Below are 26645 nucleotides of genomic sequence, written 5' to 3' on the forward strand. Positions count from 1 at the left end.
TTGAGAAAATGTTTTGAAAAGCTTTAAATTTGAGAAATTTTGTTTTGCGCTTACAACTGTAAAAAGTATAGTCAACAAGATTTTATAAGCAATATGAGTATTTGAGAAATATCCATAAATTTTTTTTTCAAGTAATTCACTACATCCATTGTCTATTTTGTTTCTCTTGATAATGAGAACTTCAAGAATGTCAACTGCGAAAATAAATCGTGCTCATTAATATCAGAACAACCATTATGAGTCAAAAAATATGTTTTTATATTGGTCCAATTACACTAATATATAATAAATTTAGGGAATAAAAATGTTTTTTGTTTATATTGGGCACGAGAAAAATAATTTATATTTGAAAAAAATTATCAAAAGATATAGGAATAATAAACTTCATAAATAAATTTATCAAAAAGCCCAGAAATAATAAAAAAAAAAGTTTATATTAGGCGGTAGACAAAGAAAAAATAATTTTCTGAGATATGAATGAAAAAAACCCAAAAATAATTAATTTATATTGAATCAATTTACACTTTTATATAATAATATTTTTTTAAAAAATTATGGGCCCCAAAAAAAATGGGCCCGAGTCGGACAACTCTTCGACCTCCAAATAAAAACGGCCCTGGCGTGTATCACCACCACCAAGATTTGTTGATACCAATCACATGGGAATGAATCAATTCTATCAAGAAAGCTAGCATATGACCTAGAAATATAGGGTTTTTGTGTCATATTCCATTTCTTTTAATTGGTCAAAAATTGATTTTCTTTTTCCCCTTTTAAATGTGTATTCGTTTATGTGTACGTACAAAAGAAATCACTTTGAGGGAGATCTTTGATGATATTCCCTTTCTTTTTTGAATGGTGTCTAATCATTGTGTGTAATTGGGGTGAATCCCACATTCAAGAATTGGTTCAACAGCCAGCTAGTGATATCAAAACATTGCCCATTTTTTCGTCTACAACAAAATCATTGCAAAATGAGGAAGAATTCCACTTGCACACGTGTTGAGACGGCTAAGGGCTTCTTTCTCATAAAAAAAATTTAATGTTTCGTTTCAACATTTACTTATAAAATGTTTTTATAAAAATGTTTTTTTTAAAAATTTGTAAAATATTTTAAATAAAGATGTTTTAAAAATAAATATATGTTTGAACAACTATCTTATAAAAAACATTTTAACATTTCAAAAGTAATGTAGTTTATCTTCGTTTTATATGGTTCTATTCTAAAAAGTTTATAAAGTCATGTTTTTTTAAAAACTATACTTGGATAATACTTTTTAAGAAATATTTTTCAAAAAAATTTTACAAAAATTTTATCCAAACACATACTTTAGGTTTTTTTTTTTCATTCAGAAAACATTAAAAATATTTTTAAAATATATGTCCAAACAAAACATAAATTTTTTTAAGGATAATTATGAAATAATATGATACAATTGATAACTATAAAATTATATGCATTTATGTTATATCGATAGTAACATTCACTACAATATGATATGTGATCATCTAGCATAACTCACATAATAATATGCACATAAGATTTATATATTTTAAGCTAATCTAGGATAAAACAATTCCGATATTATGAAATTGTCGAGTTAAGACGTAGCTAGGTGTGTTTACATATGTATATATTTATCTGGAAATGTTATTTGTCTTACATCGATTGAATTAAGTTTTTTAAAGTTGTATATATAGACTTGGGATAAACATGCTCTTGAGTCAGCTTTTGATTTGATTGAGGTCTAAGTCCGTCATCTTAACATGTTATCAAAAGTTCAAAACACAAGTCTACCATTATATGTGTGATTGCCTTAAAAGGCCACCCGTTAATATTTTTTAAAATTCACACTCCAATTCATTCTTGTTAATATCTAGAAACTTCACTTCAGGCTCCAATTCATACTTGAGAATTTTATATATGGATTTTCACAATCTCCCCTAGGCGTGAAGTGAACGTTAGATCTTGAGAGTTTTATATATAGATTTGGACAATCTCTTTTGGGCATGAGGAGGGTGTTTTAATTGTTACACATAGGCTGGATTCGTATATATAGACATGTACAATCCCCAACTCTTAAGCTAGTTTTTTAGGTTAGTTTGGTCTGTCATCTCCAACCCATTACACTATTCTAGTGCAACACTAGCTTCAAGATAGTGTAATTTCTACACCAAATATAAAACTCATCTCCAACCCATCAACTCTAAACTTTACACTAAAACGAATATTATCAGAATATTTTTTATATTTTATTTATCGCAACTAATTTATTCCACAAAATATTAATTAATACAAAATTAAAATATCAATTAAGTACGTGCTTAATAATTTATATACTGAAATTAATTTAAAAAGTTAATAATTAAATATTTTTGAACAAATAATTTTTAAAAATAAAAAGTATTTATTTTAAATACTTAAGCTTATAATTTTTAATTTTAATTGTATATTTTATTTAATTAAAAAAATTATAAAAAAATAAAGAAATTTAATTATTAAGTGAAAATTAAACTACAATTACAAGTTACAAAAACAAAAACAAAAACAAAAACAAAAACAAAACAAAACAAAATAAAATAAAACTTAACGATATAGCGCTAAATATAGCGCTCGGTTTGGAAGAATGAATCCAACTCCAATTTGATATAAAACATCAAATTGGTGTTGGATTGGAGATGGTCTCAAAGTTCATCATCTTAACAACAATCATAATAAATATTATCATGGAAGGATTGGTGACTTATCAATGTGACAAAATGTTCCACAATAGATGCTTATTAAATCACGACGGATTAGATTTTATGCTCCCTTTAAAAAAAATAATCGAGTTACTTTTTAATCATCAATCTCTTCTTTCCACATCAATTAAATAACGTGACTTGCGAGATTAACATTATCATAAACCCAAAGAAAGTTGTAAATAGCTAGCGACTTTCATTGATATCAATCATCACCATTAGTTAATTAACTAATTAATTAATCAATCATTTTTACTTTACAATAAGATGACATTATTAATGCTAACGTAAGTAAAGTCAGTTTGAGCATAGTTCCGGTCCTGTCTTTAATTTGGTATTTTTTTAAAAAAAGTTGCTTTCCACCATTCAATGGAGTACTTCCACTCAAATATTTTGCGGGATGATTCTGCAGATTCTGAGCATTATCGTTCAAGGGCTTAATAGACTAATAGTTAGTAGCCAGTTTGAATTATGAAATAAACATTAAAAAAAAAATATAGCCAAAACAATCATCTAAATTTGATTGAACCGGAAAATATGTTAACGCATCTAAAATAATTTCAACACTCCATAAACAAAAACAAACCAAAAACAAAAACCCAAAAAAGAAGCTAATTAACTCACATTATCAAAACGCAAATAAGAATACCTACAGGCGGTACCAAAAACACAAAATAGACAAACTTAATGAAACATTTTGTCTATCATCTCTATAGAATAGTTTTCTTTATCCTATGATAATTATTATGTATGCAAAACGTTTCTCAATGTTTAATTTGTACTTTTGTAGTAGGTTTAAATTAAATATATCCATTTATACGATGGGCGGACCCAATAAGAGATTTCACAAAAAGTTGAAGATTTGCCCCGTACTTCTTAATTCTCTGCAATTATATGGAATTACTCATCAATTTATGCGTTACTGGCTTCATCATTCCAACTATATTTTAATTTTTGAGCAATAATCTACCAACACGTGGATGCTTCTTTTATGATATGATATATTCTTCCTTTTTACCTGGTGAATTGATAGTGAAAAGATTACCATTTATGGTCATTTCAAAGATTGCCTTGTCCATAAGCAAACAACTGAACAAGTAAGAAAATTTAACATCACAATTGTCTCACACACACATACACACACAGAGTCATAATTGGTTGAAAATTTTTTTCCACTTATTTGGGTCAATCGTGGTAATTGAATATCCCATTTCAACATGGAAACACACACACACACACATACAGATATATTACATATAACTTATAAGATTGTATTATTTAAAGAAAACACAAAAAAAAAAAAAAATTATAAGATTGTGATCGTAAAGGGAATGGATGTAGAAAAAGTGAGCCACGAATTTCGAGATGCTCCCTCTCCTTTGAAAAGGGAGGTACATATATAATGGTGTAAAAAAGAAAAAGAAAATGTTTCCTTTTTGATCCAGGGAAGTTCTTTTCTCGTGTTTTTAAAAGTTTAGATTCCTAATTCAACGGATTATATTGTTCAAGGACTAATCAAAGGACTGTGGGGTTGAAAAATTTTGTACTTCCAAAAGCTGAAAAACATTTAACGCAATCTTTGGTTTTAATTTATATGCTCTGAAAAAATTAGTTTACAGAAACTTTTTTGGAAAATAGATTATGAGAATATAGATTTTACAGTGCCACGTTAAATCATGCGTAGTTCATTTTAGAAACAAAGCATAATCATAATGAATGCATGGAAAACCATTTAAAAAAGGTGATTCGATTAGATTGGTTTTGGAGAATGGAAAATGGGTTTGGGAAACAAAAACTATGAAGAACATTATATGAGTGGTATACATTTTCCGCCCATGTGGGAAATACGAGGGAATATCTTTGATTTAACTTCATTTTTCAAAAATAGCTTTCTCAAATGCATTTGAGTGTGTTCAATGCACATGAGAGGTTTATTATTATTATTTTTGTTAAAAAAAGTATATGACTAAGGTTATTTTGCTAGTTATCCCGCCTGTCGCACCAAATTATTTAAACTGGAAAATTAAGACAACGGACCCGGTCAATACACTAGAGGTCATTTTTTTAAAAAAAAAATGATTGACCAGAGTTAGATAGAAAATACCCCTAATGGTCAATCATTTCCAATTTGTTTTTGTTTTTTTGTTTTTGGTTTTTTTGTTTAGTAGAAATGAAAGATGAGATAGAAAAGAAATCAGAGGAGAAAATCCAAACGAAGATAAAGTGGTTTTTGCAAGAGATGGCATGGGAAGTCTCCATGGTGGAGACAAGATCAAAGGGCAATCTAAGTCATGTGGAGTGTGGAATGACTGACATTAGAATTTCGGCCTCCACTTACACAAATATTCTTTTTGGGGACATAAAGATTGAGGGAGATATGGGGAATGGATAACTTGTGACAATATATGTTTGTCAAATTAGGGGTTTAAGATCAAAGTGTAATTTTGAGCATTAACATGTTCAAATGATTTCTCTTGTTTGGCTTGAAAAAACTCATGCATGTACTCTCCTATACACTAGATGATATTGGCAATGCTCGGATTCCAACTATATATATATCAAGTGCAGCTTAAACCTAAAATGATGCATTTTTCGATATTTGAATCACCTCAAATGTGGAAGTACGAGTGATATTTGACCCGAGTCGACCCATTCGAACCCCAAATAATCCCATCTCAAATATCCTCAGCCTATGCCAAAAAAAGGTTTGGTGAAGAGCTCTCAGCTCATCATGCTTTCTGAAATGAGTGGGATGCCTATTCCCTCTCCACCTGTTATTAACAAAGATCTCGGTTTAATAGTCAACAAATAAAATATTTGAGAATGAATGGAGGAATCGGAATTCCGGCAATATTTCACTTGACAAGAAACCATAGATCCACTTGTGCTTGATAGAGAAATTATCAATTTATCAAGATTAATTAATTTAAGGCAATATAAAAAGAAATGATAATATATTATATGACTATTGATTCTATGGAATATTGCTTTGTATATGTCAATTTGGCCAATTTATGTTTAAATCATCATTTCAAGTGGTTCCAACAAGTTGATATGATCCCTTGTTGGGTTAAGCCAACTTTAATTTGGGAACACAAAAACGAATATATCTTTCTGCACAAGTGTATTTATTATACAAGAGGCTCTTAGAGCAATTAATGTAGCTGCAATGTAAATACATAATCAAAGAATATAACGAAATCAGCAAATCTCTTCTATGTGTAATCGACTTCGAGAATTTTCAGTTATGTAGCCTAGGATGAAAACCATGAGTAAGCTCAATAACCAGTTTCCAACGCTCAGAGGCTCGCTCGAACCAAGAAAAAATTTACAAACGGGAAGATAATTTAGATGACATAAGAAAAATATGAACGATGATTTGAGGCGTGAAAAAGAGTTAGCGAGGCGGACCGACCTGCAACCCGCCACAACCCACCGTTAGACGGGGTTGGGCGGGCCGGTCCATCTTTTAGGCAGATTGGAAAAACACCAACTCATCTATTTTAGGCGGTAGGACGGGTCAATCCGAAAAGCTTATGTGTGATTTGGCGGATTAGGACGGGCCAACCCGCAACCCGTTACAACCCACCGTTAGCGGGGATCGGGCGGGGCATTTTGTGGGTCGGGAAATTTACAAATCAAACCACCTATTTTATATGGCGGGACGGGTCAACCCAACGGCCTAATCCATTTTGTCACCTCTATCGCTGATAGAGACTCAGCACGAAGAGACCTTTTTTTGTTAATGTGAGCTCCTCTAACCAAAATACACAATGTAGCAACTATTTATCAAAGTATATTAATCGGGTCTGGACTTATTAGTTATTAGAGTGGGACTAGATATAGAAAATATACATATAAATTACACATTTGATTAAGGTAAAGAAGAGAACGAATACTATGGCCAATATGTGGGGAAGAGAATCACATATTCACATAGCATGAGGCAATAGCTTATGAAAAGTTCTCAAAGCAACAAAGGAATATGTGAAAAAAATAATATCAAAGGAGAGTGGTGGTGGGAAAAGGTTTCTTGAAACGCATATTTAAACAAGTTGGTATTACGAGGATTAGCAAAAAGCAAGAAGTTATTTCAATTGAATGAGGGTAATTATGCACCATATATATGCATATCATGCGCCTCATCTCGTAAAATATATAAATGGGAGTAGAACACAAAGGAAAAGGATTAAAGTGTTTAATTTTATTAATATCTTCAGCCGAGGAAATAACCAGACGGTACCTGCTGTTGTTGGATCTGTTTGGGCTCCACAATTACCCTACACCTTCAATCTCGATTCTCTGAAAAAGAAAACAAAAGCAAAAAAAATCTCATTTCTCTGTAAAAAATACATGAATGGGGCAGGAATTGGAATCCGATTGATTGGGTTCTTCCTTTAATCATTTACCTAGCTCATCCAGCAAAGATTAAAAAAAGAAAAGAAAAAAGGAGAGAATATTAAATAAAGGGATGAACTTAGTTTAGCATCTAACTTCATCTCCCTTTCTCCACCCCTCTGTTGAATACACTACAGGGGAGAAGAAAAGGGTAATGACCACATGCAATCATGTAATGTCATGTTTGATCTTCTGCGATACGAATGTTGAAAACTACAGTCAAACAATAATAAAAATAGTAGAAAGAATATAAGAATTTGTTGCTTTACAAGGAAAGGAACCATTATTCGTTCAAGATATAAGTTTTACGTCCACTTCATTTTGGCTTAACTTTTCAAAAGAATGGCATTAATTCCTTGTATCTTTCGGGGATTGTTACAGGTTCATACTTCCGTACATTGAGAAAACCAAATTCAAAATTCGGGTAGGGATTTATTCCTTGCTCATGTTTCTTGTTCTGACTTGAACATTACAAGGTTAGTTCATGTCATCTGCAAGAATATTTTAGTTTCAGAGCATACAATAAAATAAATAATTAGAATGATATATTGTAATTCACAATAGGATGAAATCTTGTAATTTGTTCAGTGTTCTAAAAATCGGCCTAGGCGGCGCCTAGGCGCCGGTCGACTGCACCGAAAAAGTGCTAGTCGGCCAGCCTAGGCGGACCTAGGCAGAAATTAAAATTTTTTTTTGGCCTTTTAAATCATAAGCCCAGTAAAAAAATGACAAAAATTTTATTACCCTTCCACGAAAACCCTTTCAACGTCGTTTCTAAATAAAAGAGAAGAAAAATATAGAGAATAATAAGTAGAGAAACTTATGGAGAAGAAGAAGTTGAGTAGATTTGTGGAATTTTATTAGTTATGTGATTTTTAACTCATATTAAATTTGATGTTATCATGTTGGAGTTATAAAATCTGATTTATTATGTTATACCGAGGAATCCGCCTAACGGCGCCTAGGCTAGGTGTTGGTCTGGCGCCCGACTAGCGCCTAGTGAATTTTAGAACCTTGAATTTGTACTAAGTTAAAAAACATAAAAGACTAGTGGAGCAGGACAAAAACTGAGATGCATATAATGTGAATCAATTTCAGGAAAACCATAAACAAATCAAAGCTAATAAACACACTTAAAAGTGAAAAGTGGAAAGCACTATCATTGGACTGGTCTACCCAGAAGAGAAATACCAAAATAAAGATAAGATATACCTATATTCTTCAATTCAAAATTATAGGGCAGTACACATGGTATCTATTCTTCACATTTACTTTCCAATTTATATTGCAGCTAGGCACCGTTCGATTCGTTGCGAAGAATATGACTCCAGTACTCCACTCATTTTTTCATCCCTCGACTCGAGTTTTACGATAATAGGAGTTCAAAATATTTTGGTTGTCCATATGGTCTCATCTAACAAGTCAAGCAGTATCTAGGAACAAGTGATCCAGCTGACAAAAGCATAATCATCAACAATAATGCTCAGCAAGTCATGCATGCACAAATATAATGTTTTAATATGAAGTTTAATTTTAAGTATAACAAATTTTGTGAAAACTATAACCATGCAACAATTTTTTCTTCCAATCAAATATTATATTTATACATAAAAGTAAGGGATTATAAACAGATGTTTGGGTTAGTGTTAAAGACAAAATATCTAATATAAGGGTCTCGCACTTAATGATACAGTATAGTATAAATATACAGCAATTGAAAGTCATCTACAAACATGAATATGGAATTAATCAGAGGGACTATACCGAAAAACAAAAAAAGAATAAAGCCCGATAGAGATAGGATACGAGCAAAGTCGAATTTAGGTCTAGGGGTTGAAATTTCATAGCTTAGGAAAAAAGAACCAAAAAAAAAAGATGAAAAAGAGGCAACTCAAAGGAGATTACATAAAATAGATGTAGACAATGTATACGTAATTTTTAAAGAAAAAAGGTAGAATAGGTAGAATCCCACCAGAGAGGCTTTCCCTGCATCTAGTACATGCAGGAGCAGGTTTCTAAGTTTCTGCCTATATATTTGGACCAGCCAGTTCATTTAGGAATCAAAGTTAAAAGCAGTTCTTTAACGTGTCCCTCTCTCTCTCTCTCCCTCTCTCTCTCCACATTACTGGCATACTACCACCAAAACAGTTTAGAATCACAAAAATTGGCCATGCCACTTTGTCCCGTGGCACCAAAACCAGCAAATGAAGGGACCGAACTGGCAGCAGGGCTGCCGATGGAGGCTTGTGACACAGTTCACATCGCTTACCCATTACAGAACAACTCAGAATCTTCTCTGCTAGGGACTGTATACCCGATAACATTAAAGGTCCATCTCTCTTTCTCAATCTTCTCCACTCACCTACACACACAGAAAACTCAGTCATGGGAACTTCACAACCGAACACTCATGCTAAGACAGATTACAACCACCCCCCGCATGTTCAAATAGGCTTCTAGAGAACTGTTAAATAATTTTTGACTTGCATGCCACAAAAGCAAAAACAAAGAAAAATTACAAGAAGCCTTTCTCCAATAATTGATCAGATAATTTCCAGTTACAGCCAACGGTAAGGTACCTATGATGCTGATCCACAGAAAATTCCTATTAACTTACAGTTTGAAGAAGTTGTTTACAAAGTGAATCTTGAAGGAAAAGGAACTTGTTGTAGAGGAACATCAAGCAATAGAGAGAAAACAATACTCAATGGGCTCACGGGGATGGTCTGTCCTGGAGAAATATTGGCGATGCTAGGTCCATCAGGTAGTGGAAAAACCACACTACTCACAGCCCTTGGAGGCCGCCTTTCTGGGAGGTTGTCAGGAAAGATCACTTACAACGGCCAGCTATTCTCAGGCTCCATCAAGCGTCGAATAGGATTTGTTGCACAGAATGACATCCTATATCCACATCTTACTGTGTTTGAAACTCTTCTATACACTGCATTACTAAGGTTACCCAACAGCCTGACCAAAGAAAAAATAGTACAGCATGTGGAGCATGTCATAACAGAGCTTGGGTTAATTAGATGTCAAAACAGTATGATAGGAGGGCCACTGTTCCGAGGAATATCAGGTGGGGAGAAAAAAAGGGTGAGTATAGGTCAAGAAATACTAATCAACCCAAGCTTACTGCTGCTAGATGAGCCCACTTCTGGTCTTGACTCGACCACAGCTCAACGGATCTTGAACACGCTCAAAGGGCTAGCTACCGGAGGTCGAACTGTTATAACCACCATTCATCAGCCCTCAAGCAGGCTTTATCATATGTTTGACAAGGTCGTCTTGCTGTCTGAAGGCTGCCCAATCTACTATGGCCTTGGTTCAAATGCCTTGGAGTATTTCTCTTCAATTGGTTTTTCAACATCCATCACTATCAACCCAGCTGATCTCTTGCTTGACCTTGCCAACGGTAATTAAAATTATACTCTCAGCAACAACCGTAACATGGGCATATTACTTGATTAACGCATGTTGATCTCTTCTTATAATGAAATCAACACTTTCTAGTGAAAAAAACCTCTCCTAGTTAAAGATATGAAGAAATATAACAAAATTGTGGTACATGAGTTGGTGTCTTTATCAATTGAAAAGATTTGGATAAGAATATAACTGGACATTCCAGGAATTGGACCCGACTTCCAGCATGCCACTGGCCACAATGACAACATGCAACAGGATCCAATTTATGTGCGAGAATCTCTAATATCTGCTTATGACAAGAACATTTCTACAAGGCTCAAAATGGAGTTAGGCAGTTCAGAAGTCAGTATCAATAATTGCAAGAAGGAAACTTCTAATGGTGAGTTCCTTAGTCATTATCTTAAGCACGAAGACATTCGGCTCCAGATGATTTAGTGTTTCCACTTATTTTCTGCTGTTTTAACTACTAATCAATAGTTCTATCATTAATCCAATCATGCAGGATCCTACATCACGTCAGAGAAGTGGTGCACAACTTGGTGGCATCAATTTAAGATCCTGCTCTTACGAGGACTGCGAGAGCGAAGATTTGAATCCTTCAACAGGTTAAGAATCTTCCAAGTCATAAGCATGGCAATACTTGGTGGACTTCTATGGTGGCACACTCCATCATCTCACATCGATGACCGTGTAAGAATTCTCCACAACCATAAAACATATCCCCTCTATGCTTCCACATTGGAGAAAACAAATATTTGAAACACTGTTTGGAAGGTTTTGACACTGTATTTACACACCAACACTCCAAATTATTTCATAATCATCACGTTGTTAAATCTATCAAATGCACATGTCGTCTACTCACATTAACCATCATCTAGCAACATTACAAAGAATGTCACAGCTAATTAAGGGCTACTTCAACCTGCAGATTGCCATGTTATTCTTCTTCTCAGTGTTTTGGGGCTTCTACCCACTGTACAATGCTGTTTTCACCTTCCCTCAAGAAAGAACCATGCTGATCAAGGAAAGATCATCTGGTATGTACCGCCTCTCCGCCTACTTTTTAGCCAGAACAGTGGGAGATCTTCCTCTGGAGCTTGCACTTCCAACAGCATTTACACTAATCTTTTATTGGATGGGTGGCCTTAAACCTGACCCTGCCACCTTTATGCTCTCCCTCCTGGTTGTTCTTTTGAGTGTTCTTGTTTCACAAAGTCTTGGCTTGGCATTTGGTGCCATACTGATGGATGTCAAGCAAGCTGCTACTTTGGCCTCAGTAACAACTTTGGTCTTCCTTATTGCTGGAGGATACTATGTCAGACAAATTCCTCCATTCATAGTTTGGCTAAAATATCTGAGTTACAGCTACTACTGTTACAAATTACTTCTCGGAGTTCAGTACAACGAGGATGACTTCTATGAGTGCGCAAAGGGAGCCTATTGCCGAGTCGCAGAATATCCTCCCATAAAGTCAGTAGGTTTAAACCATTTATGGATGGATATGTTCATCATGATGCTGATGTTAGTAAGCTATCGATTTATTGCATACCTAGCTTTGCACCGGGTGCGATGAAGATGCATAATACGGGAGCTATTAATTGGTAAAAAAAAGTTCAAAATCTATTTCTTTAACCAAGGAATAATGTTAGTTAGGTGGAGCTTCATCGCCGGGTTTCGATCACAGAAAGCCAAAAAGTCTACAAAGAACTCACGCTGGGGTTTATATTAATCTGACTCATAAGCAGATAAAGCATTTTGTATCATAGATGTAGACCATCGAAAATAAATGTGTATGTTTCGATAAGAAAGTGCAGGGCACGGATTATCTCATTCGATTCATATGCAGAAATTAAGATTTTATGCAGTAGTTTATATTAAAAACTACTTTAGTCTTTTCTAAATGAGCACATGATAACTCGTTAATTTAAGGATAATTTTTTCTTTAAAAAATTTCTAGATAACAAATTTATTACAAACCTAGAAAAAAAAAAAAAAAGTACTTTATATTAAACTGTATTTACTGCAAATACACCTAACCAATTTTGCGTTCAAATTAATTAACAAAAAAGTTAATAAATAATATAACCACAAAATACTTGATAGTTAAAAAATCCCGAGGAAATATTCAAACTACAGAAAACAATTTGATAGAAATAAGACCAAGAAATCTAATATCAGCAAGCAAACAAATTTGAGCTTTTCAGGCAAAAACGTAAATTTCAAATTCAAAAACTAATGAATTGAGGTTTGATTTTCGTCTAGGATTTTGAACACAAACTTACAGTCCATGCAATTCATTTCCCAATTCAGCCTGACATGCAGTAGCTTGGCTGCTGCTGTATCTTCATTCATACGCAGTCAAAACAGTGACTATGCAGGCCATTTTAAGGGCTTTCCAACATCTTCCCGACCAAGCCCATAAAAGGCAATAATTTAGGCCTTATTACTTCTAGAATCAAGGCTAAATTTATCTTAATTAGAACATATAAACATTTCTGAATGAAAGTCCAAAATATACTGATTTAATTTTTCCAAGTCCAATTTTTATCAATATTCCAGAATTTGCTTCTCAAGAGTGCTTGAATGACTTCATCTCGAATCATTCACTGAAATAGCCTTTATAATTCGTTACTTCTAAGTTCTAACACAACCAAAATAGTATAGAAATTACCGATGGGAAAATTGTGGTATACAGAAGTGAGCAATGACACAAGATAAATAAGAGAGCATACCTCACGCACAATAGTGCTGATACCAGGATATGGATTGATGTGCAACATTTGAATGCACAAAATTGCTTTAAATCAATAACTCCTGCAAATGCAGTGGTCAAAGGGAGAGTATCCTTTCTGAAACTAATTGATTCTGGCATCATATGATCAAAAGAAAATGTAATCATCACATTACTATTTCCATTGGATGTCTTTGCTAATATCGCTTCGGTCTTTGTTCATCCCTGTTACAATTTTGGTTTTTTAGCTATGACTGTGGCACTACATTTTCGTGAGACGCGGTTTTTGGGTTAAGGCTCTGCCACTAATCAACACCAAACTGAAGCTAAATAGTAGGAGAAAGCCCCTCTCAGGGAGGGACACATCTATGAGTGGAAGTTTGCTAATAAGAAATGGAATAACATCAAAATACTATCCCTTTCTTATTTTCAATAGTGAAGTTTTCACCACCGTGATATCCAAAATAACAGAGGACTGGCATAAGTACGATGACGTCCTCTCTGTCTCTCTGATAACAAGAGGTATCCCACTGGCAACAGCGAAATGATTTCATCAATTGACAGCATCTTTGTACTGTGGGACCTAGGCAACAACCAACTCCGAAATTTACATAGCTGTTTCACAAAATCACATCCACTACATCAAACAATAAAATCGAATATCTTGCATATACTGGAAGTATGAAAAATTGGTAGGTACAGTCATGGTGGCCACAGTATAACATTTGGACCTATAACATTTACTTCAGGGAACAATTTCAAGGATAGAATGCATTAATCGTTTCAAGCCAAACAGCTCGCTGACCTTTCCATCTGAAACATATCATTCACTAAACATTTAGTGATTTGAGCTACACAAGCATCAGTAATCACACGATCTCCCGCGAATTGTAATCTAGCAACAGGAGGCCAGAAAATAAGCAGCAAACCTCCCTAAAATGAACTTAAAAGGACATAAATGTTTTAAATTTCAAGTTTTCCCAAAAAATTACAGCACCTTAGCAATATAAACATAAACACATTAAACAAGAGGCTCAGAAACTAGCCGTAAATCCTGAGCACATGGCTACCAACTCCTTGATCCTGCATCGAATCTAAGATTCAAATTTTCTTCTACAGCTGGAATAATAGCATGGATCCTAGTAAAGCATTTCACAGCAGATCATGGTAATCTGCATTCCTAGATACAAATCAGGCATACGTGAATTAGGGCCGATCAAATTGCGAAACAACACGGCAAAAAAGTCTGGGTTATTCATTCATACACATTAATGTGCGTGCATGCGAACCTGAGATCCAGCGACAGCTACTGTGTGAAGGAAGAAGGAAATCACCCGCCGTATCTTTTGTGAATCCGGCGAACAAAAATAGAGACGAATAATTTTTTAAAAGAGTACCGAGATATTTTTTAATAAATAAACGAATTTATTTAACTAAATAACCTTCGTTTCACATTTGAAAATATAACCTCCTCAATTTTTTGCTTTGTTTTAGTTTTTACATTTTCTTTGTATTTGAAGATTATTTTGCAAAGTTTTTTTTTAAAGAAGGTCATAAATCAAAAAATTTGATTGATCAAAGTCATTTTTCAAACTCTCTCTTTTTTAAACACCGTCTTAATATTTACATTTTTACTAATCAAATCAGAATTAACATCTTATCTTATATCTTATAAATAAAAAATAGCTCGATTTTCAAGAAATTAGATATTCACTTTTGTTACTAAAATCGATACATTTGTACCTAGCAAGCAGGCTAGCACAACCGTAAAAACGTGCATTATTAAAATATCAATCGTTGAGAAACACCGGTTATTTTAATAGAAATATTATTTAAATTCCGTTGATGTATTGATTTGTGTATGAACAAGAGCAAACCTTACCTCTTGAGCTAGCTTTTGAGGTAAGTTATGTCCAAGTTTAATTTCTAACATGATATCAAAGCCCGAGTTTCCGTTATGTGTTGAACGACCCATAATTGACATCAGCTCTTGAGTAGGTCCAAGTTTAATTTCTAACAAATTCTTCAATAAAAATCACCCCAAAATTATGTATATATTAAATTTATAATCCAATAATAACCGCCAGATCTCACTTCCTCACTACAAATATTGTGTATTTGTATGCGTATTCTTGCTTCCATTTTGAAGTTGGTCTCAAAATGTATAGGCTTTTGTTTTATATATATAAAGATTAAAAAAATCATTGAAAACCTAACATGTATTATGTATATGCAAACTTTTTATTTTCCTCGATTAATTAATTCAAAAAATAGTTACACATTTTAAAAACTTATTAATAGGGATATTTAAGTAAAATAAGAAAAAATGAATAAAAAAATAGTTTTTTTTATCTTTGTGATTTTGTCATTTATGTTATTAAATTTTAGTTTTAGTTTGTTATATTTATTTTTGACAGTGACTTAACATTCACGTGTATAATGTATTAATGTCACATCAATACATCCAATAAAAAATGACTAAAATTATCAAAATAAAAAATTATGAGATTAAAATTGAAATTTTAAAAAAAAAAATTAACTAAAATCTTCAAATAAAAAAATTCAATAACAAAAAATGTAATTTTTGCTAGCAAACAAAAAAACATATAAAATAATACTAAAAGTATAAGAAATATCAAATAATTATATCATGAAATTTTATATTCAACCCTGAGCGAAATAACCCGGCCCGAACGGGGAATAGCCCCGAAACCCCTTCGATTCCCGACTTTCCCTCCATTTTCTGTACCTAGGGTTTTATAAGAGCGTACGGTCAACTCTGCTCTCTTGCAAGTCAAAACAGAGAAGCATCGAAAATCCATGGCATCAACGGCAAGGATTTTCGGCGGCCGCTGCCGATTTCTGATGGCCGCCGCCAAGTCCGCTGCGGCCGCCGAAACTTCCACCGCAACTTCCGAGGCGCCCCGTAAGACTGCTGTCCGTGTCACTGGAATACTCAAGGTGCAGACCGTGTCTCCTGCTCTGGCTGAGTTCATCGGATCTCCGGAAACTTCACGCTCTGGTGCCGTCAAAAAAGTCTGGGAATACGTCAAATCTCATAATCTCCAGGTCCAAATACAGACATTATGTGTAGTCTTTCGTTTTTTTTTTTTTTTGGCCTTCAATCGACATTGTTGTGCCCTTTGTTTTTGTACAATATTCTATTCGTAATTTACTATGAAAAATTTGTGTTCCGTGTTGATATTTTCATATTCTGAACCATCTTGTGCTCGAGAGCTGGTTTGATTTTCATCCAATAATGCATTGTGATTTTCAGATATATTGTGCTAGCTAAACTTATTTTGTCAATAGGAATGGACCTGGGAAAGTTGATGGGGCTACTCAAGCTTGCTTTTTATGAGAAATAACAGTAAATGAGGGTGACTTTGTAGATTGATGTACATTGGAAATTTTTAGCATTTGATAACTATCTCTGTTTTTTGGGCATGAGTAGCTTTAGTGTGCTATCCCTTATATTGTAATGTATGCCTGGTCAAAATGTTTCTCATAAAATCAAGGAGAAGTAGAGCATGAGATCTGATGTTTTCGAGAGTCGGAAAATAAAGAGTTGCAGAATTTTTTTGAGTACCTTTTACATTACCGGCAGCACCTCCATAAACTTTATTGAGTGTAAATTCATTTGTTGAGTCGTAATTGTTAATACATGTTGCAGAATCCGGCCAACAGGAGAGAGATCTTCTGCGATGATAAGTTGAAGACGATCTTCGATGGCAAGGACAAGGTTGATTTTCCAGGAATAGCAAAGCTGCTGACTAACCATTTTCCAAAGACTGCATAAAGTTTGCTAGGGTAGGCTAATGTTTTTGAATCCCTTAATGGTCGGTCTCTTCTGTTTTCATATGGCTATCTGCTTGGTTCAGCAATTTTTGGCTACGATTATGTCGATGAATCAAATGCTGTGGATATGAAACTGATTAAAAGATGATGATGATAAATATTAAGGGGGGGGTTTGTTCTAATGATGCTTTGCTGTGGCCGTGTTTTTGTTGCTTTGTTGTTCTTGATCAGTGATTCTATGAAGTAATAATCTGTGCTCATTATATAGCCAAAATGGAAATTGAAAAAGCTTACCGAAATATATTAGTTTGAGCAAATTAACTTCAGAAAGTTTCAGAATGGAAAATACCCTTATGCTGCCATATATATTAGAAGTTCATTATTTCTCAAGTATACTTTTTTCACCATTCTTTCGATTTTCTTTATTTCATTTTTAAAATCTCGCTTTGACAATTTATCAATTCATTCAATTGTATTTGAATAACATTTCACATGTTATAGTCCGTAACCACTTTTGAGTTTTTTTTTGTAAAGCTCTCACGACAATAGAGAGATGAATACAATTCTCCAACTCTATTTTCAAGAGCAAAAGTGTATCTCTAATCTCTTCAACTTAAATTCAAGATTCACACCAAATTAATAGGGGGTAAAAACAAGATATCATTAAAGATAAAATATTTCATCATCGCATGGCAATTCGTTAATCGTTGCAAATATTAGAGAAGTCAAAAACAATCAAATACAAATCAGAGCTAAAATTTCCTCTGAGATTTTCTTGCCAGTATAATTTCCAAAATTAATTTCTTAGTTATATTGGATGAGTACTGGCAGGTCTCACCGATATAAACGGACAACCCGATTCATATATGTAATCAAAAGTAATATTTTTGATTTGATATAAAAACCTGAACAATATCTGTAACTAAAATTAATATTCACAAAAATTAATAATTTTTCATAAGTCAGATTGGACCTATCGCACAAAATTGACGTGAGTTTTTGTGATATCATAATACTATAATCTAACGTTCATGATTAAAAAAAACATTTCAGCTTCCATCAATCTTAATGCTTCCTCGCCTCGGTTCCTCTCCTTTCCTTTCATTTATGACAAATTATTCAAATTGATCAATTTATATTTAACAAATTCCACATAATTTATTTTTAGGTTATTTTGTATTTACATTTCAATAATTGTTATATTTATGAAATTTGTAATAAAATATATTTGTATGTGCCAAAATACTCTCTTATTAATATTAAGAAACATATATATGATTTTATTTTTACTATAATAATCTCACGCGTGGCGTTCTTATGCACATCTTAATTCCCTCCTATGAAACGCGTGGAGCTAAAATAGAAACCAATAAAGCAAATTCATTTTACTATAAACGTAACGAATGCACTGCTTCTTTCGTCATTATCCATTCGATTCTTGTTCTTGCGCTTTCGCCGCACGTCTTGCAGAGCTTTTCGAGGTAACCCATCCGTTTTTCTTCTAATACATCCGCAAAGTTTGTTTCTTTTTGGATCAGAAGTAAATTTTTGTTTGTAGGAAACGTATCTGTATAGATTGTCATTTGTATTTTTCAGATTTGCAGTGTTTCTTTTCGTTAATGTAAGTATGTCTTATGTGAATACGTGGTTGGGAAAATGTCGGGATCAAGAAATTTTAATTTCCTTCTCTTGGCTGGAATTCTTGATGATTTACATGGGAAGCTGAAACTAATTGTTGTTTTGTCGTTGGCTTTGGATAATTCTTAGGAAATTGTTACGGAGGGTGGATTGTTATGTATTTATATGATTTTATTGGTTTTTTTTTTTACATGGTTTTGTGGTTGTTTTTCCAGTTTTGAAATCTGACTTTGGGAAATTATTGACACAAGTCTCATATAGAGTGAAATGTTTGCTTCGACTCTGCCCTTGGGTGGCCGAAGCAGACGGCCTACTTGCTCATTTTCTTATAAATTTATAAACTTTCATGTATTATATATACGCAATATTTGGAGTCATTTACGGTATCGTGGGCTTGATTAAGTTTTGTTGTCCAAAATGTGGCTGAAACCAGGCACTCTCGATAACCATTTTCATTTCATTTCACTTGACAGTGTCTGAATGGAATTTGTCAACGTGTACTTTGCATTAGTTTGTGGCTAAACTGCTAAAGTAACCACTGTGGTCTTTCATATGTTGTGGTTTTACATATTTTCATGTATGATTTCGAATTCAAATTCCTTTCTGTTTTACAAGTTATAGTTCTATAATTCTAGGTAACAATATCAACTGAGATAAAAGAAAATGGGAGGTGGAAAGGACAAACATGATGAATCTGACAAAGGCCTTTTTTCTCATCATGGCCAATATCCACCACAAGGATATCCACCTGGACAGTATCCGCCAGCCCCCGGAGGCTATCCTCCCCAAGGATATCCTCCCCAAGCAGGGTATCCGCCCCAAGGGTATCCGCCCCAAGGATATCCTCCACATGGATATCCACCACACGGCTATCCCCCGGGTGGTTATCCTGGCTCATCCGCTCCACATCATTCAGGTGCTGAACTGTCTGAACACTAGCTCGATTTTTAATAGATGTTGTGTGTTTGACGCGTTGTTTGGCAAAATACTTTGGTTTCTTGTCTTTTATTTATTTTTGGATGCGTTGCCTTTCGATGAATTAACATCAACATGTCTTTATGATAATTCTACTAAAAGTTGAGATCAAGCTGCAAGGATGACTTGTTTTGTTTTTAGTTTGATATATATGAGTAGCCGATTAAGTAGATGTGGTTATGGGTACCTTACCTGTTGTTAAGGCTTTTGAGTCACAGTTTGAACTTTGAATGAATGAAGATGTTCAAATACTCGACTTCTATCTCTGCTAGAACTCTTAAGTAAATCGACTTCTGATCAGGGGCATCTGCTTAGAACTATGGTTGGTCGATACGTGGTTTAGTGGTTTGTGTACATAGTTGGATAGTGTCTCTGCCATGTACAATTCTCTCTCTAGTTTTTCTCTGTTCTTAGCTTCCTTTATGTTGCAGGGGGATCTGGTGGTGTAGGAGCCATGCTTGGAGGTGCTGCTGCAGCGGCAGCCGCCTACGGTGCTGCCCATATGGCACATGGCGCTCATGGCATGGGCCATTATGGACACGGTGTCGGGCACGGCATGGGCCATTATGGACACGGTGTTGGGCATGGCATGGGCCATTATGGTCATGGGAAGATGAAGCATGGCAAGTTCAAGCATGGCAAATTTGGAAAGCACAAGAGGGGAAAGCATGGAATGTTTGGAATGCATGGAGGGAAATTCAAGAAGTGGAAGTGATTTATTACAATCTCTAAGTACCCATTTGATGGCTATTGTGAAAAGGAGGTTTATTTATAAATTTGTTTTTTCTGAATAAAATTATGACATCTGAAAGAAGCCAATAGGTCTACTCTGTGTTTTTCTTCTCAATACTAGTGAGATATGCGAGTTTTTATATGCTATTAAAGTTTAATGCATGAAAGTCTTCCAACATTGAGTAACGAGTAATCTTGGTGAGAGTTACTGAAATACCTCCTACACTTTATCTCATATTAATGTAATTAATCAAGCAACTTGAAAAATGAAGCACTTCTGAAAGGAATATGTCTTATGTGAGAAAGTGGTGACTTCATTTAGTTTAGTTTTATAATGTTTCAATTATTAAAATGAATTTGTAATAATTTATGACTTGTACTGAATCTTTAATCTTTTATCATATGGAGTTATGGACCAAAGGCCGTGACCTTATTGTTATCCTTTACATTAGTAAGTATTACGATATTCTTTACTTTAATATCAAAGGAGACGTCGATAATGATAACATCTTTTATTAAGTACTAACGACGGAGTACATGTGTTGCTTGTGTAACATGTGTTGCTTGTGTAAAATAATAAAGATAGTAAAGATATAATTTTTTTAAATAATATATGAATATTTGATTTGTCAAAGATAATATTTGAAATTTTGAATTTTGAAAGTAGATAAGATGTGGTAGTTATGAGTAAATAATATATGAATCTTTGATTTGTCAAAGATAATATTTGAATTTTGATTTGTCAAAGATAATATTTGAATTTTTGAACTTTTGAGAATTGATAAGATGCTATAGTTATGAGTAAATTATAGATTTATTTTAAGTGAACATGAGTATTTTGGTAAAACCTATTTGGTGTCATCAAGTCGGACAAGTAAGAACCTCAACTTTTATAATATAAAAAGATTATGAAAAAAAAAATTATGTCTTTTACGGCAATACCATAGTAATAACATTTTATTATTATTTAGTAATATCTTATTAGTGGTAAGAAAGTATAAAGGATTTTTTTTACGGTAATATAAATATCTTTTGAGACGTAAGATGTGTATAATAAAAAGTAATAGTATTTTTTTATGGTATATCAATATCTTTTGAGATAATATCTCAGTGGGTAGGTTCTTGTGTGATAATTTCGTGAATTTTTGTTCACTAGAAGTATATAATAAAAAATAATATTTTCGATAAAAAAATTAATATTTTTCATGAATGACCCAAATAAAAGTCTGTCACACAATGATGACAGGTGAATCCGACTCATATGAGTTTTTGTGTCTTAATATAGTGGATCAATAAGAGAGTCAACGGATCGTGAGACGAGTACTTGACTTGATCATATCTACATTAAAAGTATTAAAAATTATATGTTATCACTAGTCGGGTCGATTATGAGATCTTTCTTATAAAATGGTTGTAAAATTGTCTCATGAGAGTCTTCGTGAAATTAACAAATAATAATAATATTTTTTTAGGGGCATAATAATAGTAGCTTAGCTCTTCAAAAAAATAATAATAGTAGCTTACTATTGAGTACTAAGACATTTTATGCGGCAATATCTCATTACAATTTTATTCTAAAAAAAAAATCTCATTACAATTTTATATATTGTTATGATATAATATTTTGGGTTCATGATGATTTGATATGTTATGAGTTTTAGTAGATGCAATAATTTTCCAATCCATATTTGCATGTGATCCATTTCGATCTATTTTCCAATCTTTCCACCATAATTCAGGCATTCATATCTTATTGTATCTCAATTACGCATTCCACTTCCATTTGTGTGCATGAGACACATTGAATTGCGACGTCTGCCCAACCTATGTAATTTAAGATTTGAAAGAAGAAGGAAACATACATATATTTATTTATTTATTTTGTTTCCATAAAAAAATTTATGTATAATATTCATTTAATTAGGAGTTATATTTTTCTAAAATGCTCCTGATAAATCTGCATGCCTCTAATTCATTTTTACATGGTACTATTTGCGTTAACCCGATTGAAATTATTTGACTAAAATCTCCAAGTGCATTGATGATATCCCATTTCACATCCATTTTTTTCCGCAGTAAATAGCTGGCATCCAATTTGATATGTCAATTTTATCGATTCTTTTATGACAAATCAATTATGAATGCTTGGAAGATTTGTGCCGATTGATTCAACGCAATTTCTAATTCAACGAACAAAATTAACACGCATATAATGCAATAAAATGGTCAAATTCCTCCTAAACTAGTAATGGTCCTCGTGTGTATGTTTTCTGGCAAAAAAGATCCATTTTAGTCGTGCATATATTGGAGTGTGACATTGTAGTCTTGTAACCATGTTCCGACGATAAATTTTTCAGTCATATTTATAAGAATTTTATATTTTGTGGTTAAAAATCTCTCATTACGTGTAGTCGTGTACGTGTATTTAAATTTTAATCTTTTCCTCACCAGACATAGACTATATATACGTTATGGTTTGTTTTTGTTTTTGTTTTTATTTTTAAATTACGTTCCAATTACAAATTTAATGACACTTTCAAACACATAAAGGCAACAAACAGGGACTTGTAAGTTGTAACAAACGATGACCAAATCAACATAATCAAAAGATCTCTTTGTGTGTTGATGATAATAACTACAAATCACACACCAAGAATGCCCAAAACCAACTTGACAGTCTGTGAAATGCCTTTACGTATAAAACTCTACAATGCATATTTATGGCATTTTCACCCATTCCCCCTCTTAATGGCCTTTTTTCACCCTATGATTTGTCAACTTGAGCTTCAAATCCAAGACATCGTCTCAAATTTCAGATTAATTTCAGATTTTGGCATCAGATAACAATATATCAACGACTATTATGATCAGATCAAGTACATTTGAATTAATAAATTATTTAAAATTATAATTTTCATGTCTATTATAAGACTATATATATAACTTTATAATTGAGTCGTCACATCTTATTTCCTAGTCTTTACCTCGCTCAAATATCACAAATTAATTCTCTAAAAAAATGTTAAATGTACCACGAGAGAATTATACGTTGTATTACACATTACATTTGAAAGTATAAATTTATCTAAAACTTCCGTTGCATGGTATAATTTTAATGCATCATATCAATTATTTTACGAACCCAAACTTCCGTCGAGTAGCAACCAACAAGCAACGTCCTACTCATCAACAGCCAATATCAACCATTCCATTTATAAATTCCTCCAATTATAAATACCATTTGAACTCTTTATGTGCCTTCTCGTGTCTTGTTATAAATACTCGCAAGCTTTTCTCATATTCTTTCAATTAAGTTCATTGTTCATTACTGTGAAGGAAAAATCATGAAGCCCTGCTGGATCGCCGCTTTCTTGCTCGTCGCGCTGGTGTTCGACTCTAGCCTTCTTGGATCCACTGTCCAGGCAGAATCAAGTAAGAGCTAGCTTCCCGTTAAAAGAGTACACATATATTGTACTTATATTTTCCCCAATCAATATTAATTTTCGATACTGCGATAACGCGACATTTGTAAATTGTATATATGATTTATAAAAAAGGAGTGTGTGACTCCAAGTGTGCCGTTCGTTGCTCCAAAGCTGGGTTGAAGGATCGCTGTCTGAAATACTGTGGGATTTGCTGCACTGCATGCAACGAGTGTGTCCCGTCCGGAACTTATGGAAATAAAGACGAGTGCCCTTGTTACAGAGACATGAAGAACTCCAAGGGAAAGCCCAAGTGCCCTTAACTTCATATCATATAATTATTAAATTGAATCGAATTATATATATTGTGGTGGCTAGCTGATTAAATGCATGAGTGCTCTTAATAAATTCATGAAGTGAATATTCTATTATAATAATGATCCGCTTTTGGTCACGTATAGTCGTATACACACTATGATAAACATAAAATGTTGACTCCATAATATTGTATATCTGCATATATATATATCAGTTTCATAACGATGTAAAAAAGTAATTAACGTACGATATATATAAAAAATTGTTGATGCGATTCTAATGTTGCTATTGTCAATAACATTAGTAACTTTAACTACATTTATAGTTTTAGATTAGATTAGATAGAAAGATAATATTAATTTCTTTACTAAATACACCATCGATATTAATTATTTGTTTCAAATTGACATTTGATTATCTTTGTTGTACCCAAATTTAATACAAGCTAGCTAGCCCAAGTGGATTTCAGGATCAGTACTTTCCAGAGATCGAACAAAATGAAAGAGATTTAGAAACAGAAAAATACAACTCATCATCTACAAATTTCAGACACACTAAATTTGTCAGCAACGTTCAATTCATTTTCATCTCTTTTGCATTCAAATAGTTTTTACTTGTCGGTTCCAAACATATTGTGATCTTTTGTGTATAAAAAATGTTTAGTCGATCCTTGATAGCATAATTGAATATTCGTAACATCTTGAAGGATTTTTATTTGTCCTTTTTCAATTGTTTAAGTATTTTGCTTAGTTTTAAAAGAGGTCCTAACCAACGACCAAATTGAAACCCATGTCGTTTGATTAAAATTCATATTCAATTTTTATTTTAAAAAAAGAAATTCATATTCAATTTCATACGAAATTTGGTGTCAAAGTAACACCAGACACACACAAACTTCCATCATAAATAGGCATGTATATGGGGTTTTTATTATTTTTAAGGTAAAATTTAAATGTAATTTCAAAAATAATGTAAAATTAAAAAAATTGCATTAATAAGGTAAAACGCCACTTCGACATCGAGCATCCGCCACGAGGTGTGGCGGACGGCTGCCACAAGGCAGGGTCCGCCACAGTTGGTGGCGGACGCTGCCATGTTGGCAATTATCCCATCCATATCCGATCGATATCCAATCGAACGGTATCATTTTTATGCGTATCCAATTCAACGATCGAGATTTGCTCATTTATCTGTTCAATTCAACGATCGAGATTAGCTCTATATATACGATAGATATATATATATATATATATATATATATATATAAATATATAGATTTTATATTTTTTGAACGCTTCTATTATTTTTGATGTGGCGTTATATATATATATATATATATATTTATATATATGTAAATTATTTATGTATATGAATCGTATATATATATTTAAAAAAAACCAAAGTTATATATATATATATATATATATATATATATTTATATATGTATTTATATATGAATATATATATAAATCATATATCGTGTATACATATATACGTATATATATAAATATATAAATAAATATTATTTGGGATGTGGCATTATATATATATTTATTCATATTACGTGTATATATATATATATTTATATATACGATATATATTTATCTATATTTTTATATTTTTATATAAATATATTTATATAAAATATTTTAAAAAACAAAATCATATATATATATAATAATATATATTTATTTATATATTTATATATATATATATTTATATTTATATATATGTATCGTGTATATACATATATATATAGTATATCGTGTATAAATATTAAATATATATAAATATATAAATTAATATTATTTGCGATGTAGCGTTATATATATGGTGTAGGACCATCTGGTGGGTTTTATGGTGCAGGACCATCTAGAGGGTTGTACAATACGGGGCCATCCGGTGGATTTGAAAATACCGGACAATCCGGTGGATTGTATACTGCAGGGTCATCCAGCGGGTTGTATAATATTGGGCCATCTGTTGTGTTGTACAATGCAGGACCATCTGGATCATATGTTGATGCCGGTTATCAGACTCCATTTTGGAAAAATATTCACAATTTTACAGATCTTCTTAATAGTAACTGACAACAACCTGGTCAACGTAATACTCAGGTTCCTGAGAGAAACGTTGTTTCACCTGTAATATTTCCTGGTTATTCAGATGAGCAACAAGAGATGAGTGAAGAAATTGTTGATGTTCCTGTAGTGCGTAGAGGACAACGAAGACGTAGACCACCTGCTTGTGGAACTGATGGTCATCTGTATAATTGTAATTGTCATGAACAATCATGATTTATTTTGTTGTTTTTGAATTTAATTCATATAGCTATTTATTGATTTAGAGTTAATATATTTGTGTATTGACATTTAAAAATATGTTGTTATTTATTTTATGGAATGTGATAGTTAATAATAATTAAAAAAAATACATATACGCGTTCTAACCAACAATATAAAATA

At 32.9% G+C, this 26645-nt stretch overlaps 5 protein-coding genes across 10 annotated transcripts in view; 4 read left to right on the top strand and 1 right to left on the bottom strand.

Annotated features, from left to right (window-relative positions):
* LOC140890472 (WAT1-related protein At4g19185-like) overlaps positions 1 to 14705 on the bottom strand; it is a 29835-nt gene extending 15130 nt beyond the window's left edge. The window contains exons 1-4 of one of the 5 annotated variants that reach the window (XM_073298309.1): positions 14587 to 14705; positions 14344 to 14477; positions 6986 to 7044; positions 5351 to 5513 (exon numbers count right to left, since the gene is read on the bottom strand). The gene's annotated coding sequence lies outside the window, so the exon portion shown is untranslated. Of the gene's footprint in view, positions 1 to 5350; positions 5514 to 6985; positions 9115 to 9409; positions 9853 to 13298; positions 14478 to 14586 lie in introns of those variants that run through there. The other 4 variants (XM_073298288.1, XM_073298316.1, XM_073298324.1 and 1 more) reach the window with 4 other exon arrangements.
* LOC140890471 (ABC transporter G family member 14-like) lies at positions 9138 to 13305 on the top strand. Its single transcript, XM_073298273.1, has 5 exons — positions 9138 to 9469; positions 9760 to 10552; positions 10766 to 10942; positions 11066 to 11253; positions 11495 to 13305. The coding sequence occupies exons 1-5, from the start codon at positions 9140 to 9142 to the stop codon at positions 12137 to 12139; spliced, it is 2133 nt and encodes a 710-aa protein (XP_073154374.1). The 5' UTR covers positions 9138 to 9139; the 3' UTR covers positions 12140 to 13305.
* A 1273-nt stretch (positions 14706 to 15978) lies between the features above and the next one.
* On the top strand, positions 15979 to 17289 carry LOC140875985 (upstream activation factor subunit spp27-like). The gene is made up of 2 exons (XM_073279821.1): positions 15979 to 16366; positions 16971 to 17289. Exons 1-2 carry the CDS (start codon positions 16118 to 16120, stop codon positions 17094 to 17096), a joined length of 375 nt encoding a protein of 124 aa, XP_073135922.1. The 5' UTR covers positions 15979 to 16117; the 3' UTR covers positions 17097 to 17289.
* Positions 17290 to 18423: 1134 nt separating this feature from the next.
* On the top strand, positions 18424 to 20522 carry LOC140875121 (uncharacterized). 2 transcript variants are annotated; one of them, XM_073278672.1, is made up of 3 exons: positions 18424 to 18576; positions 19369 to 19649; positions 20140 to 20522. In XM_073278672.1, the coding sequence occupies exons 2-3, from the start codon at positions 19397 to 19399 to the stop codon at positions 20421 to 20423; spliced, it is 537 nt and encodes a 178-aa protein (XP_073134773.1). In that variant the 5' UTR covers positions 18424 to 18576; positions 19369 to 19396; the 3' UTR covers positions 20424 to 20522. The 2 variants fall into 2 exon arrangements, with proteins under 2 accessions (XP_073134773.1, XP_073134774.1); XM_073278673.1 differs by lacking the exon at positions 18424 to 18576 and adding an exon at positions 18636 to 18716.
* Positions 20523 to 23699: 3177 nt separating this feature from the next.
* On the top strand, positions 23700 to 24460 carry LOC140875412 (peamaclein-like). The gene is made up of 2 exons (XM_073279087.1): positions 23700 to 23872; positions 23998 to 24460. Exons 1-2 carry the CDS (start codon positions 23785 to 23787, stop codon positions 24183 to 24185), a joined length of 276 nt encoding a protein of 91 aa, XP_073135188.1. The 5' UTR covers positions 23700 to 23784; the 3' UTR covers positions 24186 to 24460.
* The last annotated feature ends 2185 nt before the right edge of the window (positions 24461 to 26645 follow it).

This window comes from Henckelia pumila, chromosome 1 (assembly GCF_033568475.1).
Source record: "Henckelia pumila isolate YLH828 chromosome 1, ASM3356847v2, whole genome shotgun sequence".
Lineage (NCBI taxonomy): Eukaryota > Viridiplantae > Streptophyta > Magnoliopsida > Lamiales > Gesneriaceae > Henckelia > Henckelia pumila.